The sequence below is a fragment of the Anabrus simplex genome, chromosome 3 (genome assembly GCF_040414725.1).
Source record: "Anabrus simplex isolate iqAnaSimp1 chromosome 3, ASM4041472v1, whole genome shotgun sequence".
In the NCBI taxonomy this organism is placed as follows: domain Eukaryota; kingdom Metazoa; phylum Arthropoda; class Insecta; order Orthoptera; family Tettigoniidae; genus Anabrus; species Anabrus simplex.
In genome coordinates this window covers 91,993,064-92,010,409 of record NC_090267.1, presented here as the reverse complement: position 1 = coordinate 92,010,409, position 17,346 = coordinate 91,993,064, and the positions used below count along the sequence as shown (strand labels likewise).

The following is a 17,346-nucleotide window of genomic DNA, read 5'->3' as shown; positions in this document are numbered from 1 at the left end:
AGTTCCTACATGTTTACGAAGAATCCTTTTAATTATACAATTTAACAAATCGCAGTTGAAAGTTAGCATTATGGACATGAATTTCTCAATTGTTTTCACTCATTTGTGACTCCTCCTTACTTTTGTTCCTCATGAAATCGTGAAAGATAATTCTGAAACATGTAACAAAAGTTAAATAACCTGTAGTTCATTGGTTATATAATGCTTTTAAATATCCTTTGTTTTATATATATAAGGAAATGCATTATTCCTGCTTCCCCCATTAGAAGGCTGCTAGAAAGACAAAGCATACATGAAAAGTGCATTGGCAACTACAAAGATAATGTAAAATATATTGTCTATGGAGGATTATTATATCATATTATACTTATTACTCAGTTCTTCTCTATTCACTGAAAAGCATTACACTGACTAATGATCGTATTTACAAGCTTCGCTGAACCAAACAGCAGCTTCGTAGCTTCAGATCAATTAAGTGGTGATTAGTCTGTTATTTTTCTTCATATCAAGCCAGTGGCAAACGTTGGTTTCAAAACTTGGGGAGGCAAAGATCTGGTGAGGGGTTTTAATTATTTTGGGTGACTGAAGTATATAATTAAAACTGAAAAGTTATGGTCTTCCTCCGGAATATTAGACGGTTTTGACATTGCAAGTATATCGACATTTCAACTACTGTGCTCCAGCCATTGTCAAAATGTAATGACATGAGTGTAGTAGACATTCAGAAGACTAGGTGTTCCTATGTGTATCGTCTTGCCATACTCTCAACCGAAGACTTGCGCAGTGAGACCCAGTGTGGTCAATTTCAATCCTATCGTGACGAGCTGCAGTCCCCATACTCTGCTAAAATGTTAATCTTCTTTTGTAGAACCTCTTCTTTCTTAATGAAATAGTTGTCATGTTCCATTATCTTAATATATTTTTGGTAGATACTGTCATGATATTGTGGGTGAGTACCACAACTGTGGTTTGCTCAAATCTTATCTCATGGTGACAAAAGAGGGGTTGTGCTCCACCACTGCTGATTTCTTAGTATGATTGATCACATAACTGTTATGTTCGCAGAGTCTGAAGTTATTGTTGTGGTTGGTAGTATCTGTAAAACATTTCCACTTAAGAGGACATATGGTACACACCTAGGCTATAGAGATGAGTCGAGTGTAATTACAAGGATGTTTCCTCCGTGGTTGTTAAGGCAGTGTCAATGTTGAAATACTTCGAAGCTTTGCTAGACTTGTCCATAATTGTTCCAATATCTCTTCATGTTTCTCCTCAGATTGTGGAGGAGACTCAACAACCTTGTTGATCTCTACCTTATTGTACCAATTAGCTTGTAAAGCCGAGAGGAGATCGCGTTACTCAGGTATAAAAGTTGTTAGCATAATTTTTGGCTTACACAAACAATTTTATTATCATTGCTCTGTTCTGTTTAGGGTAATGACTTGAATTCTTTTTCAGAGCAATGAGTGTGTGTTGATTTGTGTAGGCTAGATTAGCACATTCAAGAATGGGCATTTCCAAGCACTTCTTTCTCAATTATAAACTGGATTTTTTGATGGATGCTGTTGAGATGGTGGAGAAACTTGAGCAGTATTTTCATTGTGTTGCCCTAGGTCGAAGGTGTCATCCACATAGTGAAACCATTTGGCAGGCTTATATATCAGCATCTTCAGTGCGAACTCCTAAAATTTTCCCACGCAGATACTGGCGTCAGACGGTTTTGAGGGGCTAGCCAAGGTGACCTATCAGTTTTTTATATAACATATGTCTCCCCACTTGAAGTATGTTGCCCATCAACAGTGACTGAATAGAGCCTACATTGTTCAGAAATATGTGCCTTCTGGATGAGAAATCGTAGCCTCAAGCAGAATGGTGGTAAAAATTTACAAAATATCAAAACTGAGTAATGTGCCATTATTAATATTTGCTTCCATTATTAATATTTGTTCCTGTTTCTGAGCGGGGAATCTGGGCATAAACTAACTCATTTATTATTATTGCATCTAGGACATCAAGAATTTCATCGATGGTGCCGAGCATGGAGTCGTTTACTTCAGTCTTGGATCCATGGTAAGGAGCGAACGATTGCCCAAAGAGAAACTGAATCACTTCGTCCAGGCCTTCTCCGAGATACCACAGCGCGTCCTGTGGAAATGGGAGGCAGATGTCTTGCCAGGACTGTCCAGCAACGTCATGCAAGCTAAATGGATGCCTCAGCAGGATATACTGCGTAAGATAGAGTCCTGGAGTTATAAAGTGATGTTTTTGTAATCACTCTATAGACATATGATGCAGCCTCCATGCCACCCTATTCTGTGCTAAACTTTTCATTTCTACATTACTACCACATTCCTTCATATGCTCTAATCTCTTTGTCATATTCATAGCTTGGTCCACTTCTTCCGTTTTTACCGCCTACACTTCCCTCAAAAACCAACTGAACAAGTCCCAGCTGTCTTAAAATGTGCCCTATCATCCTATCTCTTCTTCTCATCAAATTTAACAAAATCAGTCTCCTCTCATAAATTTTATTCAGTATCTCTTTGTTCATGATTCGATCTACCCATCTCACCTTCAGCATTATTCTGTAACACCACATTTCAAAAGCTTGTATTTTCCTACTTTCTGTGCTAGCTATCAACCATATTTTACTTGCATACAATGCTACACTCGAAACAAAAGTCTTCAAAAACATTTTTCTAATTCCTGTATCGATGTCTGAAGCAAGCAAATTTCTTTTCTTAAGAAAGGCTTTCCTTGCTTATGCTAGTCTTTTACTTTTTATGTCGTCCTTCCTCCGGCCTTCATTAGTTATTTTACTACCCAAGTAACAATATTCATCTACTTCCTTTAAGACTTCATTTCTTAATCTAATATTTCCTGCATCACCTGTAGAGGGAGTTATATTTATAAAGAGGGATAAATATAACTGGACCGGCTGGCAGCTAAAGCTGGATAAGGGGCAGACACGCTACCCCTGGACCGCAGAAATGGATTGGAAAAATATTTTTTAGGGATTATAGTCCTTGAATTATATGAATTGTGTACATATGCCTATTGACTCTTGTATGGACAAAATTAACAATATGTTTCAATTAAATTAGCAGAACATGTTAAATATTGTTTTCAAGTCAATTTGAATTTACACGTTTTCAAGGTTCCATACTGGAGACAAATGAACATCTCAACACTTTCTCATCAACATTATTCTGTTCACACTTGTTTTAGCTGAACTGAATTTGGGAAAATTCTTAAAAGCTAGTATTTTAAGTGTTTGATGTAGTCTTTTGGGAGGTACCTACATTCTTCAAATTGGAAGAAAATGTTGAAAACTTACACTAGAACAAGTGTGGTCATGATGAGTGTTTTTCATTCAACTCCTCACTTGTCTTACACTGAATGTCAACAACACACTCTTATTTCATAAATTTTACTGTATATTTATCATTCATGCTTTGCCTTAACTTTATTATTTTGAATGATGATCGTCTCTAGCAAGACCAAAACTAATTTTAAACATATGTAATTTTTTTAGATTACAATAACTAAGTACTGAATAGGTGGAAAGCTTTTAGCTTTTGTTTAACATTATAAGTTTAATTGTCAAAAACTACATAGATACAGTAACAGAATGTTTCAAGAAGAATGCAATTTTTTAAATAAAATTTTTATCTTTGCCAACAGCACATCCAAATATCCGTGTATTCATCACTCAAGGTGGACTTCAGAGTTTCCAAGAGGCAGCATACCATGGCGTTCCTCTCATCGGAATACCATTCTTAGGAGATCAAAAGTACAATGTTGGAAAATATGTATCTGCCAAAATCGGCGTCGGCCTGCCACTGAAAGATCTGACTAAAGAGACTTTGCTGGAAGCCCTGGGGAAAGTCATCAATGACTCAAGGTGAGGAGCTAGTCAGAAAAAGTTTATTTCAGTGTTACTAGTTACGAGTTTGTATATTAGAAATGACAAAGTTACTCTTTGCTTTATATTGCGTATAACTTATCTCTTACTGTAATCTAAATATAAATGTTGTCCTTACATGTTTTGTTTTACAGTTTGCTTTATGTCACACTGACACAGAAAGGTCTTATTTCGACAATGGGAGAGGAAAGGGCTAGGTGTGGGAAGGAAGTGGCCATGGCCTTAATTGAGGTACAGCCCCAGCATTTGCCTGGTGTGAAAATGGGGAAACCACGGAAAACATAATCAGTTCTGTCAACAGTGGGGTTCGAACCCAACATCTCCTGGATGCAAGCCCACAGCTGTGCGTCCCTAACCGCTCGGCCAACTTGGCATGAAGGAGGATGTGCGAAAATGTTTGGTTCAATGCTGCCTTGCTAATTCAAGATCTTCCAATGGCGCCATGATTGAAAACGTGCCTGATAGAAATTGTGAGATTGTGTCAAGAAAAAGAATGAAAGTCTGGATAGATGAAAGGAGAAAAGTGCATAGTGAAATAAGGAAGGAGTGTTGGAGTGACCAGAAAATCAAGAAAGGTGATGAAAATATGATGGAAATTTCTTTTCATGGTCCATAGATTGCCAAAGTCAAATAAAATATATAAAGAAGGAGAAGAAGAATTCTCTCCTGATACACTTTATGGAGTATAGATAATGTTAAAATTGTAAAGAAACATTTCCGTTACATAGAAATATCACTGCTGGTGCAAGGGCTCGACACTCACTCGAGATCCCTGATATATTTGAAAATAATTTGGACTGGATTCAGTGCATTGATGTCTTTGCTGACAGTGCTTGTTTCATATTCAGTTATTACGGAGGATTATTCCAAGCAAAGCCTCTGATGCACTGTGGAAGCATTGTACTTTTTCACAGAGATAGATACATGTCAAAATTATTACTCTTACACTTAACAAGATATTAGAATGCATTGAGATTATACAAAATAAATACTCAGTTGTTGTAGCTAAAGTTTCTCAAGAACAACAACAACAACAACAACAAAAAATAGAGAAGCTTGGAGGATATGGGAGCCGAGCATACAACTTTGATGTACTACTGTCTACGATGGCTTTTTCAAGGTAATGTTTTGACTCGTACGTTTTAACTGTGGCAGTGAATTTGTTTTCCTTAAAGATAAAGAATATAAGAAAGCAGAATACTTTGTGAGTACAGAATTTTTGGCAAAACTAGTGTATGTATGTTATATGTTGAAGAACTACTACATATTCATCAACATGCTCAATCTTCTTTTTCTACTGGGGTGGCGGGTGCGAACTGTGTCGCACATCTGGATTTGACACTGTTTTACGGCCGGATGCCCTTTGTTACGCCAACCTTATATGGAGGAATGTAATCACCTTTGCAAGTTTCTGTGGTGGTTGGTAGTGTAGTGTGTTGTCTGAATATGAAAAGGAATGTGTTGGTACAAACACTAACACCCATTCCCCAGGCCAGAAGAATTAATCTGAGGTGATTAAAATCCCCGACCCGGTCGGGAATCGAACCCAGGATCCTCTGAACCGAAGGCCTCAACGCTGACCATTCAACCAATGAGTCAGACCATCAACATGCTCAATAATCTTCAGAAACATTATGAACGATGTGTTGCATGTGATGGTACCGCTGGTCACCTACTTACAACGCAAGGGCTGCTCTCGGCTAGAAATAGCGACACGAAATGATTAACCTCTATGCTCCAAACACTTCATTAAATCAATTAAAATATTTTGTCTACTGCTTCTTTGTCACTAAGGATTGTTTCCTCTACATTATCATTAGAATCACTGTTTATCTTTCATTCTGTATTATAATTAGATTAACCAAGTGAATGACTGCAAGGTTTGAAGAATGTGGCTGTCAGCTTGAACTTGGGAGATAGTGGGTTCGAATACGACTGTTGACAGCCCTGAAGATGTACGGTTTCCCATTTTCATACAAGGCAAATGCTGAGGCTGTACCTTAATTATGGCCACGGCCGCTTCCTTCCCACTCCTAACAATTTCCTTAAGACCTGTGTGCGTGTCGGGGTGACGCAAAGCAAATTCTAAGTAATTAGATTATTAAATTTATACTGTGTGATATTCTTTGTCGATCTGAAAACCATTATCATTTGAGAAAGAATGTATTTTATTTTTTATTTTATTTTAGTTTTATTTGTACTTTGAGCACTTTAAAAGAATGGTATTTCTATATCGGACGTGTCTGTCTGTCTGTCTGTCTGTCTGTCTGTCTGTCTGTCTGTCTGTCTGTCTGTCTGTCTGTCTGTCTGTCTGTCTGTAAGCGCATCACGAGAAAATGGCAGAAGAAAATTTAACGAAAATCGATATGTAAAGTCGGGGAATGAGCCACTACAATCTAGGCTATAAACAATTTTATTCACGCTGTGTGAAATGGTAGTTTAGGGGAAGGCTTAAAATGTAATTTACCGGGCGAGTTGGCCGTGCGCGTAGAGGCGCGCGGCTGTGAGCTCGCATCCGGGAGATAGGGGGTTCGAATCCCACTGTCGGCAGCCCTGAAGATGGTTTTCCGTGGTTTCCCATTTTCACACCAGGCAAATGCTGGGGCTGTACCTTAATTAAGGCCACGGCCGCTTCCTTCCAACTCCTAGGCCTTTCCTATCCCACCGTCGTCGTAAGACCTATCTGTGTCGGTGCGACGTAAAGCCCCTAGCAAAAAAAAAAAAAAAAATGTAATTTTCAAATATTTATATTTTCAAATATTTATATTATTAGTGGTCCTATCGATAAATACTACATAACTAAAGTTATATAGAATTAAATTTCCGATCATGTATGTCTTATACATTTTTACCGTACCGGCTGTGATAACAGAGATAACTTATTCTTAAATTTCTATTTTTTGTTGCTAAGTCCCTATCAACTCCGAAACATGAAAAAGGGGTACACATAATTTAATGAAAAATTGTATGTAGAGTCGGGGAATAAGAAAGTACAATGTAGGCTACAAATAATTTTATTCACCCTGAATGAAATGGCAGTTTAGGGAAAGGCGCTTAAAATTTAATTTTTAAATACCTGTCCTATTGGAAAGTATTACATAACAAAAGTTATAGAGAATACAATTTCCGATAATTTCTGTTTTATTCAGTTTTACCATACCGACTGTTATAAGAGTGGAATAGCAGAGTGGGAAGGAAACTAAATTTGAAGACCTATAATATCAAAAATTCATAAGAGAGAGAGAGAGAGAGAGACTGACAGCAAGGCCAGCAAACGTCTAGTATTTACGTGTGTAATTGGTGTTATCATGAGTCAATATAAGCGAGTGGCTGTTTAGTGCAGTCCAAATATTTACCTTCATGTGGGTTGATGTTGTCTAGATCTAGTTTGCTAGTTATATGGTGATTAGAAGCAATTGGATTTATTGAGGATTTGTGTTAGACCCGCCATTTTACTATTTTGCCCAAGAAGTATTCGCCAAAGAGCAATGGTTATTAACTTAATATATAAAACTCCGTAGGCTATCTTGGAGTTTATATATACTCGTGGATAACTAACAACAAACAACATCCATCGGCCATAAAGTGTAGTGTATCTGTTAAATAATTTCCAGTTGAGAGCAATAGATGCACCATTGGTTTAATTGTCTCTGCTCTTAATTCATCTTTCTTATCTTTAATTACAAGAAGCAAAGTGGAATTTCATAGAGGTTTTTTTAAAGATAGACTTTTCTAATCCAAGACATTGCACACGAGGCCCCAGGGCAAAGGAAGATATCTTGTCACAGCCCCCTAGATACCATGCCAGAGTTCAACATGCAATAAGCGCCAGAATCGCAATCAAAAGAACGTGACTTTACAGATACCACCACCCCGTGCAGAGAATGTCGGAAAGACATAACCGAAGAGGATGCGGCGATGGAATGTGATGGCAGCTGCAAACGATGGTTCCATAAAGAATGTGCTGGAATCAGTGCAGGAGATTTCACCAGTGTTAAGAAACAAAGAGGCTCACTCATGTGGCTATGCAAAGCAGGCAGGGACGACTTTGTAATGGTGAAAAATGGATGGGAAGAATTAAAAAGCAATTTGGGAAGAAATTTGAAATATAAAAGAAGTGATAAAAAATACAGTGGTGGAAGAAATAAGAAAAGCGCTACCAAACACAGGGCACCTACATACAGGAAGAGATATAACTCCTGCAGCTATCAAGGTTAATAAAAAGGATCAATTACAGACCAACAAGAAAGGACCAGCCCCCAGACCATCTAATAAGAAGTTGATTGAAAACACTGAAAGGGAAAGTTAACAACATTGAACATGAAAGAGCACTGCACCAAACCACAGAACAGAGAAATGACGAGGAATATCCCCATAGTAAATGTACAGAAAAGGTAGAAGTTCCATGGACTGAAGTAGTCAGTCAAAGACGTCCTTGTACACTTATCAGAGGATTGAACCAAACACAAAATACTAATCTCAGAGCAGGAGATAAAATGGCCTGGCTGTATGTAGGCAGTCTGCACCCAATGACAGGAAAAGACGAACTCATAAATTATCTTAAATACAACGAAGTTAAGAACAACATAATATGTGACCAATTGAACACCAAAGGAGATAATAAAGCTTTCAAAGTGGGAATTAGCTTTGACTACCTAGCGACTGTCAGCTGTTCAGAATTTTGGCCCTCAAATGTCAAAGTAAGGAGATATATTTTTCGCTCCTCAAGAGACAATGGAACTTTGACCAGAGCAAGAAATGAGAGCTCCAAATAATATCATGATAAGACAGAAAAGGAAAACTATTCTTTTATGGAACATTGAAGGGATAAAGAACGCGTTACAACTAGCTCCAAACAATATTTTTAGCAATTGTATGTATGTTCAGTCTTCAGCCCTAAGGCTGGTTGGATCCTCAACAGCTATGTCATCAGCTGTCATAGATAGCCTAGGCATCACTGAAGAGGCGTACTAGGGAAATGAGGAGTGAGGTAGTTTCCCGTTGCTTTCCTCACCGAGCCAGAAGTAGCTATTACATATCAGTCTGCCAAGCCCACTGAAATTCATGCACCACCTATGAGCAACATTTTCACACCATTCATAGCAGGGACTGGCTGCAGAAGGAATGGCATTACTAACATCACTTTCATATTGTCAAAGCCAAGGATAAGACAGAGACAGATCAATGAAAGTAACAAAATTGCTCTAGCCTATACCAGAAGACAAAGTGCACTGTAAACACTAGGTCCTGCCAGCAAAGACATTCTTAGCGATCATGACATAGTATTGCTAACAGAGACTTTCCTTACAGAAGATTGGGGAACAGATGGTTTTTACTGCATTCACAATACCACTAATAAAAGTAACATAAGCAGGCCTAAAGGAGGTATCTCTTGCCTTCTGAAACCTAACCTATCTCCATTTGAAGTGAAGCACCAGACAAATTACTTACTCCTCGTGCTGATACCCCTTTTATACATAATCTGTGTCTATTTTCAACCAGACATTCTGGAAGAAGATTTAATAGACGACTTAGCAGCAGCGATAAGTCTAGTAGGGAGAAATGATTTGCTGATAGTGCCAGGTGACTTTAACTGTCGCATTGATGTACCGTCACATAAAACTTCCACACTTCTTCATTACATGGAACAAGAAGGTCTGTCGCTGACTAACAAGAAAGAAACAAAAACATACATAGGTTATAATGGCTCAAGTACAATAGACTTTGTATTCATTTATAAGGGTGTCACTTTTATTCAATAGAAAGTGATTGACAATATCACCGTTAGAAAACACCTACCCATTGAAACAACTTTATACCCGGAAAGAGATGTGACTCCTACTAAAGTGAGCAAGAGCAAAGTATCAAGGAAACTAGACCTCAACAAACTATAAACAATCAAGATCTCTGACATACATCAAGCCATAAATGCAGGAAACATTGATGAAGCACTGTGAAAATTAGAGAATGCAATTAGAAATTCAGCTCAGCCTGCTGAAGAAAGACTCAGGAAAGCCAAACCATGGTTTAATGTAAAGTGCTTTCAAATAAGAAAACGAACAATACATGCTCTCCATGCAGTAAGAACACAGGAAACGGAAATTACACTGAAAACATATGCAGATCTCTGGAAGGAATACAAGTTCACCATCAAAAAAGCTAAGAAAGACTATCAAGAAAAGAAGGAGAAAACACAAGATCCATTCCGAACACTAAAACCTGCACAACCAAAATTTCCAAAGGATATACCAACTGAAACATGGGAATATTACCTTAGTCTAGTTTTGCAAGAGAAAGACACCAGACCAGGAATAGACCATCACTCAAGAGCTTTCAATCCTATCACAGTAGAGGAACTCTCGCTTGCAATAAGAAACAGTAAAGACAGGAAGGCGAGTGGACCTGACTCGACATATAATGAATATCTGAAAGATGCAGCACCGATACTCGTAAAAACGTGGACTGCTCTGATGAATGAATGCTTGCGACAGGAAAGAGTCCCAGACTCTTGGAGAAGATCAAGAATTAAAATGTTGTATAAAGGGAAAGGCAGCTCTGGTGATCTAATGCATATAGATAGATTGGTTTGGAAAATACTCTCTTCAAACATATGATGAAGATACTACAAGACTGATGCAACTGGTAGATGAGAAAATTCAATTCAACTTCCGTAAGCAGAGATCGACATTGCAAGCTGTCAACTACTTGCTAGACATAATCCAGGATACTTTAAGATTTCCTAAACAGAAGGTATAAGCAGTCTTCATAGACTTCACTAAAGCTTTCGATGGAATTAATAGATTTTTTTTTTTTTTTTTTTTTTTTTTTTTTTGCTTTTCGTCACACCGACACAGATACATCTTATGGCGAATCAATAGAAGCATACTAGTGAGAAAGATCACAGAAATTATTGGTCTGGAACACCACTACATCATAAGATTAATTAACATAACAACCAGGTAGAAATAGATAACAGCTTAACAGATCTGATCCTATTGATCAAACAAATGGAGTACCCCAAGGTGACCCTCTAAGCACTCTTTTATTTAACGTTGCTACTGCAGATGTAGTGCATTTCTTACATCCTCAGAAAGTAAAAGTCGTTCTATATGCTCATGATATGGTCTTGACCTCAAAATCAAAAGAGGATCTTCAGGAAAACTTGAATCAATTAGCAATATGGGCCCAAAACAACGATCTTGAAATAAACCTTAAGAAAACAATGACAATGATCTTTAGAAAGGGTGGAAGAACAGCCAAGGATGCCTTTCTTTATAACAGAGATGAGCCATTGATTCAAACCTGTCACTTCAAATACCCAGGAATTATTCTTCAGACGGAAGATTTGTAACATGTAATGTTAAAGTCAACCAGGCATACTGCATATTTATTTCTTAAATTTAAATAAAAAACTCTTATACATTGAACAAGTGGAATTTATAATTTAGTATAATTATTTAACCTTTCTTTATCGAAGAACTTCAACTAGATCACCAACTATCGTCCACAAGACAGTACAGCGAGATACTACAAGAACTACCAGCAAAAAAGGAGATCCCAATTGATTTCTACTCCGCAACGGCCATGACGTCAACAGAATGGAAGGGCACTGCCTATGAACTGAGACACAAAGTGACCCGTTTCACGGTACACCGTTTTCACCATAGGATTTGTGAAACAGAGGTGTTCCATATCACAGTGCATTTGTAAATTATGTAAAAAGACATGTGATAGATATCACGCTCTTGTGTGTTCTAAGAGGTTATCCGACTCGTTGGCTGAATGGTCAGCGTTCTGACCTTCGGTTCAGAGGGTCCCGGGTTCGATTCCCGGCCGGGTCGGGGATTTTAATCGCTTCTGATTAATTCTTCTGGCTCGGGGATTGGGTGTTTGTGTCCGTTCCAACACTCTCCTCTTCATATTCACACAACACACTACACTACCAACCACCACAGAAACACGCAATAGTGATTACATCCCTCCATATAGGGTTGGCGTCAGGAAGGGCATCCGGCCGTAAAACAGGGCCACATCCACATGTGCGACACACATCGCACCCGCGACCCCACAGGTGTGGGAAAAGCGGTAGGAAAAGAAGAAAGAAGAAAAGTGTGTTCTAAGAGGTTGTCGTCAATAACACAATTATGTAAATATTTTTATGTAATGCACATCGTGAATACTTATTCCTTAATAATAATAACAAAATTGATCAACAATAACATTACATTGACTATTGTTTGTTGTGATGTTGTTTCTCTCTCCTGCTGCCGAGTATAACAGTCTGCCTCACTATTAGCGGGAAATAGCTGGGGAATTAGGTAACTTTCTGCTTTAGTATGTCAGTACTCTGGTTCATACATTTTCTGATACTGCTGGTACCCAACACACTGGTTCAACATAGTATGCCAGTTATTCAATCCCTACTCTGAGTCACTGATTGGAATGAGCATTGTGCAAACTTAAAGGAATAATGGCAGAGGAGTGTTCACGGCTCTCTTTAGCCGGGTCATTCTAACTCTGAAATTTTGGACTGTTAGATCGGCAGCATGGTACTGTTAATTAAAAGTAAGAAAATGCGTGGCTTTTCATTCGATCGAGTATTTCAAATGATAGCGATGCTTTTAATCGCGACATTCCTACTGACGTCATTGCAATGGCCTACGTTGATTTCAGCTGGGAAAACTGCTAGGAGAGTCTTTCTGAGGAGGAAGTAAAATGGCAGGTGGACAGTGAGTGGGACGTATGCATAAAGTCTAGCAAATGCTTTTGCTACCTCCTTTGTAAGCATATGCTGGAATAAGTATCAATAACATAATCTAGCAGTTGCTTTACTTATTGGTATTTACCGGTACTTACTAGCAAGCATTTGCTTAATTTTCCAGCAAATGCTGAATTCTACATGAATAAAACCTAGCATGTGCTAGTACTATGTAACCATTTGCTTAAGATTTACCAAGCCAGTCTCAGGTGGCTTGAAGTTTGTTCTGTGACGACTTAGTGTTGCCTTCTGGTTGATTTAATGGCGCAAATTGTGAATATCCGACGCAGGAAACTGTATAATCCCAGACGGCGTAGTGATGAACGTGCATATAAAGATTTGTATAGATTTAACGAAGAAAATGTTGAATTAATTTCGAACTCTTTCTTGGGAGAAAGTGACAAGACGCACGGTGGTGTGTTAACATCGAAGGAACGAATGCATATATTTCTTTGTTTTGTAGGCGATCCGGGTTTCCAAGTTGGGATAGGCGAAGATACGGGAGTGCATCAAAGTACTGTTAGTAGAACTATTGATTTCTTCAGCGAGAAAATTTTTCAAAAAGCTCATCACTGGATAAAATTTCCGTCACGTCCGCATGAAATCAATATCGCTAGAGACGAATGGCAGCAAAGCTTTTTTTTTTTGCTAGGGGCTTTACGTCGCACCGACACAGATAGGTCTTATGGCGACGATGGGATGGGAAAGGCCTAGGAGTTGGAAGGAAGCGGCCGTGGCCTTAATTAAGGTACAGCCCCAGCATTTGCCTGGTGTGAAAATGGGATACCACGGAAAACCATCTTCAGGGCTGCCGATAGTGGGATTCGAACCTACTATCTCCCGGATGCAAGCTCACAGCCGCACGCCTCTACGCGCACGGCCAACTCGCCCGGTAGCAACGCTTTAACTTTCCTTGTATGATCAGTGCTCTTGACTGTACACATGTACCAATTTTAAAGCCACGACTACACGGCGATGAATATATCAACCGCAAAAATTTTGCTTCTGTCAATGTACAAGCAACGTGCAATTCAAGTGAACATTTTACAAATGTTGATGCTAGCTGGCCTGGTTCTGTTCACGACAGTCGCATATAAAAGAATTCACGTGTGTATGAAGGATTGCTAGACCACGCAGGAGCTGCAATACTGTTGGGTGATTCAGGTTACGGGCTTGTACCTTGGCTGCTAACTCCTTACCGAAACCCTCAAAATTCACAAGAAGAAAATTACAATCGCGTGCATGCTCAAAACAGAGTAATTATTGAAAGATATTTTGGCCAGCTGAAGAGACGTTTCCCTCTTCTAGCAAACAAAGTCAGAATCTCTGTACAGAAAATTTCACGCATTATCATCTGTTGCTTTGTGCTGCATAACGTCTCTAAGCATTTAAGAGATGGGGACAATTTTGATAATGTTTATACCGAAGAAAACGATTATGATGATGATGATGATGATGATGATGATGATGATGATGATGATGATGATGGGGGTGAACAAGAATATGGTTATGATGACATGAGAAGACGTGGTGCACAGGGAAGAAATGAAATCGCTAATATTTTGTTTCAAAAAGTTGCTGTAAATGAACTATGAAAGTAGTGAAGGCTGTGATCTGGAAATTACAACAAAATTTAACAGATGTGTGGCTCGTATTTTTCATTTAACTTATACTCTTACATCATTAGGCCTATACATTTATTTGTGATTCACTTATCTTGTACGCTACTGTATCATTTCGCTCAGTTGAATACAAATACAAACACTTATCTCTCTGATTTTATGTTTCACACATCATTCAAACTGTATGTAGGTTTGTTTAAGTTTGAAGTTAATTTCCGTTCTTCTACTTCCTGTTGTTGCATGCGAGCTAATTTAAGCTGTTCCAGTAACACCAGTCTCTGAAGTTCCATGATCGAAAGTCTTTCCGTCTCCTCAGTCTCTGCAGCTAACTTTATTTTCTTGTATTTTCTTGGTGATGATGTACTCTGTAGCGGTATGCTATCATCATTGATATCAGCTGCGTGTTCCTTACTTCCTCCTACAGCACATCCTCCTAAAATGTTGACGAAATTGAATTACTGACCTTGATCTACAGATTAATAAAATTAACTCAACATGAATTATTCATAAAAGAAAGAAATACGTTAGGCCTAATGATTATTTTTCTAATTACTACACAGCTTGCGGAGTAATACGGTATTTCATCAATGAGTCTAGTAAAGTTAAATACCGGGCGAGTTGGCCGTACGGTTAGGCCCACGCAGCTGTAAGATTGCATCCGGGAGATAGTGGGTTCGAACCCCACTATCGGCAGTCCTGAAAATGATTTTCCGTGGTTTCCCATTTCACACCAGACAAATTCTGGGACTGTACCTTAATTAAGGCTACGGCCACTTCGTTCCCACTCCTAGGTCTTTCCTATCGCATCGTCACCATAAGACCTACCTGTGTCGGTGTGACGTAAAGCAAATTGTTTTTAAACAAATAATTAATAGACATACCTAGTACACGAGTGAATGTTGGATTTTTTTGTCCTTCCATTAAATTTAGAAGTTCCTCCTCCCATTTCTTCAACTGTATCTTCCTGTTTCCTGTGATGTTACGGTCACTCTTCTTTTTCACTTCGGTCTTCATGTTATGGATTTTTTTTTTTCACCTGATCTGCTGTCAACTGCCATCCGAGATTCTTCTCACAACTCTCGCGTAACTGTTCAACAGCTTGTAATTTGGCTGTTTTCGTCGAAGGAGTTTGCGATTTACCTAATAACACTTGTAACTGTTTGATCATTGAAATGAAGTGAAAATTTACGTCAATTTCTACATCTGTTTCTGATATCTACGACATCGTAGAACAATGAATATGCAGTGCAGGAAATGGAAATGAGCTGTAAACACCAGTAACACCGAATGCAAAACTCGTATGGTTACGGCGGTCAACACGTGTTTCTATACTAACTTAACCTCTTATGGGTAACCAGCATGCTTTGCACGATAGAAAATGCTAGTTAGAATATTCTCAGAAGTCAGCATATGCTGGAAAAACTTGCAGCACTTTCTAGTCAGCACAAGCAAAAGGTTATTCATATCAAGTTAAGCAAATGCTTTTACTTGCCAGTATTTGCTGAAAGCATTTGCTTTTACTTATTGCTTGTGCCTGTAGAATGTTCTACATTTTTATGCATATGTCCCAGACTGTCTGTCATTATAATGAAAACTCCCCAACTTGATTGTAACTGATGGTAGGCAAAAAGGCCGACCATTACAATGAAGATTCCCTAGCCCATTCTTCACATGAGAAATGACGTATGGTGAATACCCCGTCGCTTTCCTTGGGTATCATTAAGAGCTATGCAATTTACTACAATCTTATGCACAACGTATACACTGCCTAGCCTAGAATTCTGTAAACAATGTAGAATTCCGTAGTGAAGCACGGGTACATCAGCTAGTAAATTATAATACTACCAACGCAATTAAATAACTTTTCAGTTTGGTTGTTTTGCATCATACGGTAGTAGCTATTAATCGACTGACGTGTTCTGTTTCAGTTACCGAGAAAATATGAAGAAGTTGTCTTCAGTATACCGGGAGGAGGTAGGACCTTCTCTGGATCGAGCCATCTGGTGGATAGAGTATGTAATTAGACATAATGGTGCTCGTCACTTGAGATCGGCAGCGCTCGATCTTGCCTGGTACCAGTATCTACTTCTAGACGTCCTCGCAGTCCTGGGTTTAGCTCTTGTAGCTGCACTCTCAGTCACGTACGTTGTGCTGAAGAAAACCATCACTCTCTCCAAACAATATTTTTTAACTTCAAAACTGAAGAAAAGTTAACGTGTTATTTACATTATTATAAAAACTCTGTTTTTAATGATGTTCTCGAATATGTACGAATTTGAAAATTATGTGGGATTTTTAAAATGAAATAGAGTATTTTATACATGATTGTTTACTTCGTTAAAATAAAAATAATACGAATCAACATTGTTGTAGTTGTTTAACTACTGTATATCTGTTAAATATGATTTTCTCAATCTAGTTGTGAGAATGTCAGATAAATCATATTATTTAACAAGTTTGTTTAAAAATATAGAATGATGATTTTTGGCTCTAAGATTTTCATTTTCAGAAGAAATCAATATGGGTCAAATATTATCTCAAGAATAATCTAGGTTTAAACTGTCCACGAACTTGTTTCCACTTTTTTGTTATGCTAGATAGTGGTTTTACTTCTTTGCTAATGGTCTAACATTGCAAAGATGGCGGTGCAAAGATGGGAAAGGTAAGAGCCGTGGTTTTAATTAAAGCACAGCCTAAACAACAAAGAAGCATCTTTATGGCTGCCTATGGTGGGGTTCGAAACTACCATCTTCAGAATGCAAACTGATGCAAACTCACTGCTATGGAGTCAAACTGCGCAGCCAAGTATATTACAGCTGAGTGAAAATTTGGTGTTGGTAGCGATTATTGTTTTAAGAGGAAGTACAACTGGCCAATCAAGTTCTCTCAACACTAATCAGAAGGAAAATGGAGGAGGCCCCACCCTTCGAAGGATGAAGATATCGGTAAAAGAAAGTTAAGAGCCAAGAAGGCGTGAACATGAAAGACAACCTAACCTAATACTGTTAGGGTTGAAAGAAAAACAAGAGTTGACCAAGGGA

General features: G+C 38.4%; 1 protein-coding gene across 1 annotated transcript in view; it reads left to right on the top strand.

Annotated features, from left to right (window-relative positions):
• The window catches only part of LOC136866014 (UDP-glycosyltransferase UGT5), a 114,530-nt gene extending 97,900 nt beyond the window's left edge, over positions 1 to 16,630 (top strand). The window contains exons 5-7 of the mRNA XM_067142625.2: positions 2,008 to 2,230; positions 3,685 to 3,904; positions 16,234 to 16,630. Of these exons, the coding sequence (XP_066998726.2) occupies positions 2,008 to 2,230; positions 3,685 to 3,904; positions 16,234 to 16,519 (729 nt within the window). The 3' untranslated portion in view covers positions 16,520 to 16,630. The remainder of the gene's footprint in view (positions 1 to 2,007; positions 2,231 to 3,684; positions 3,905 to 16,233) is intronic.
• The last annotated feature ends 716 nt before the right edge of the window (positions 16,631 to 17,346 follow it).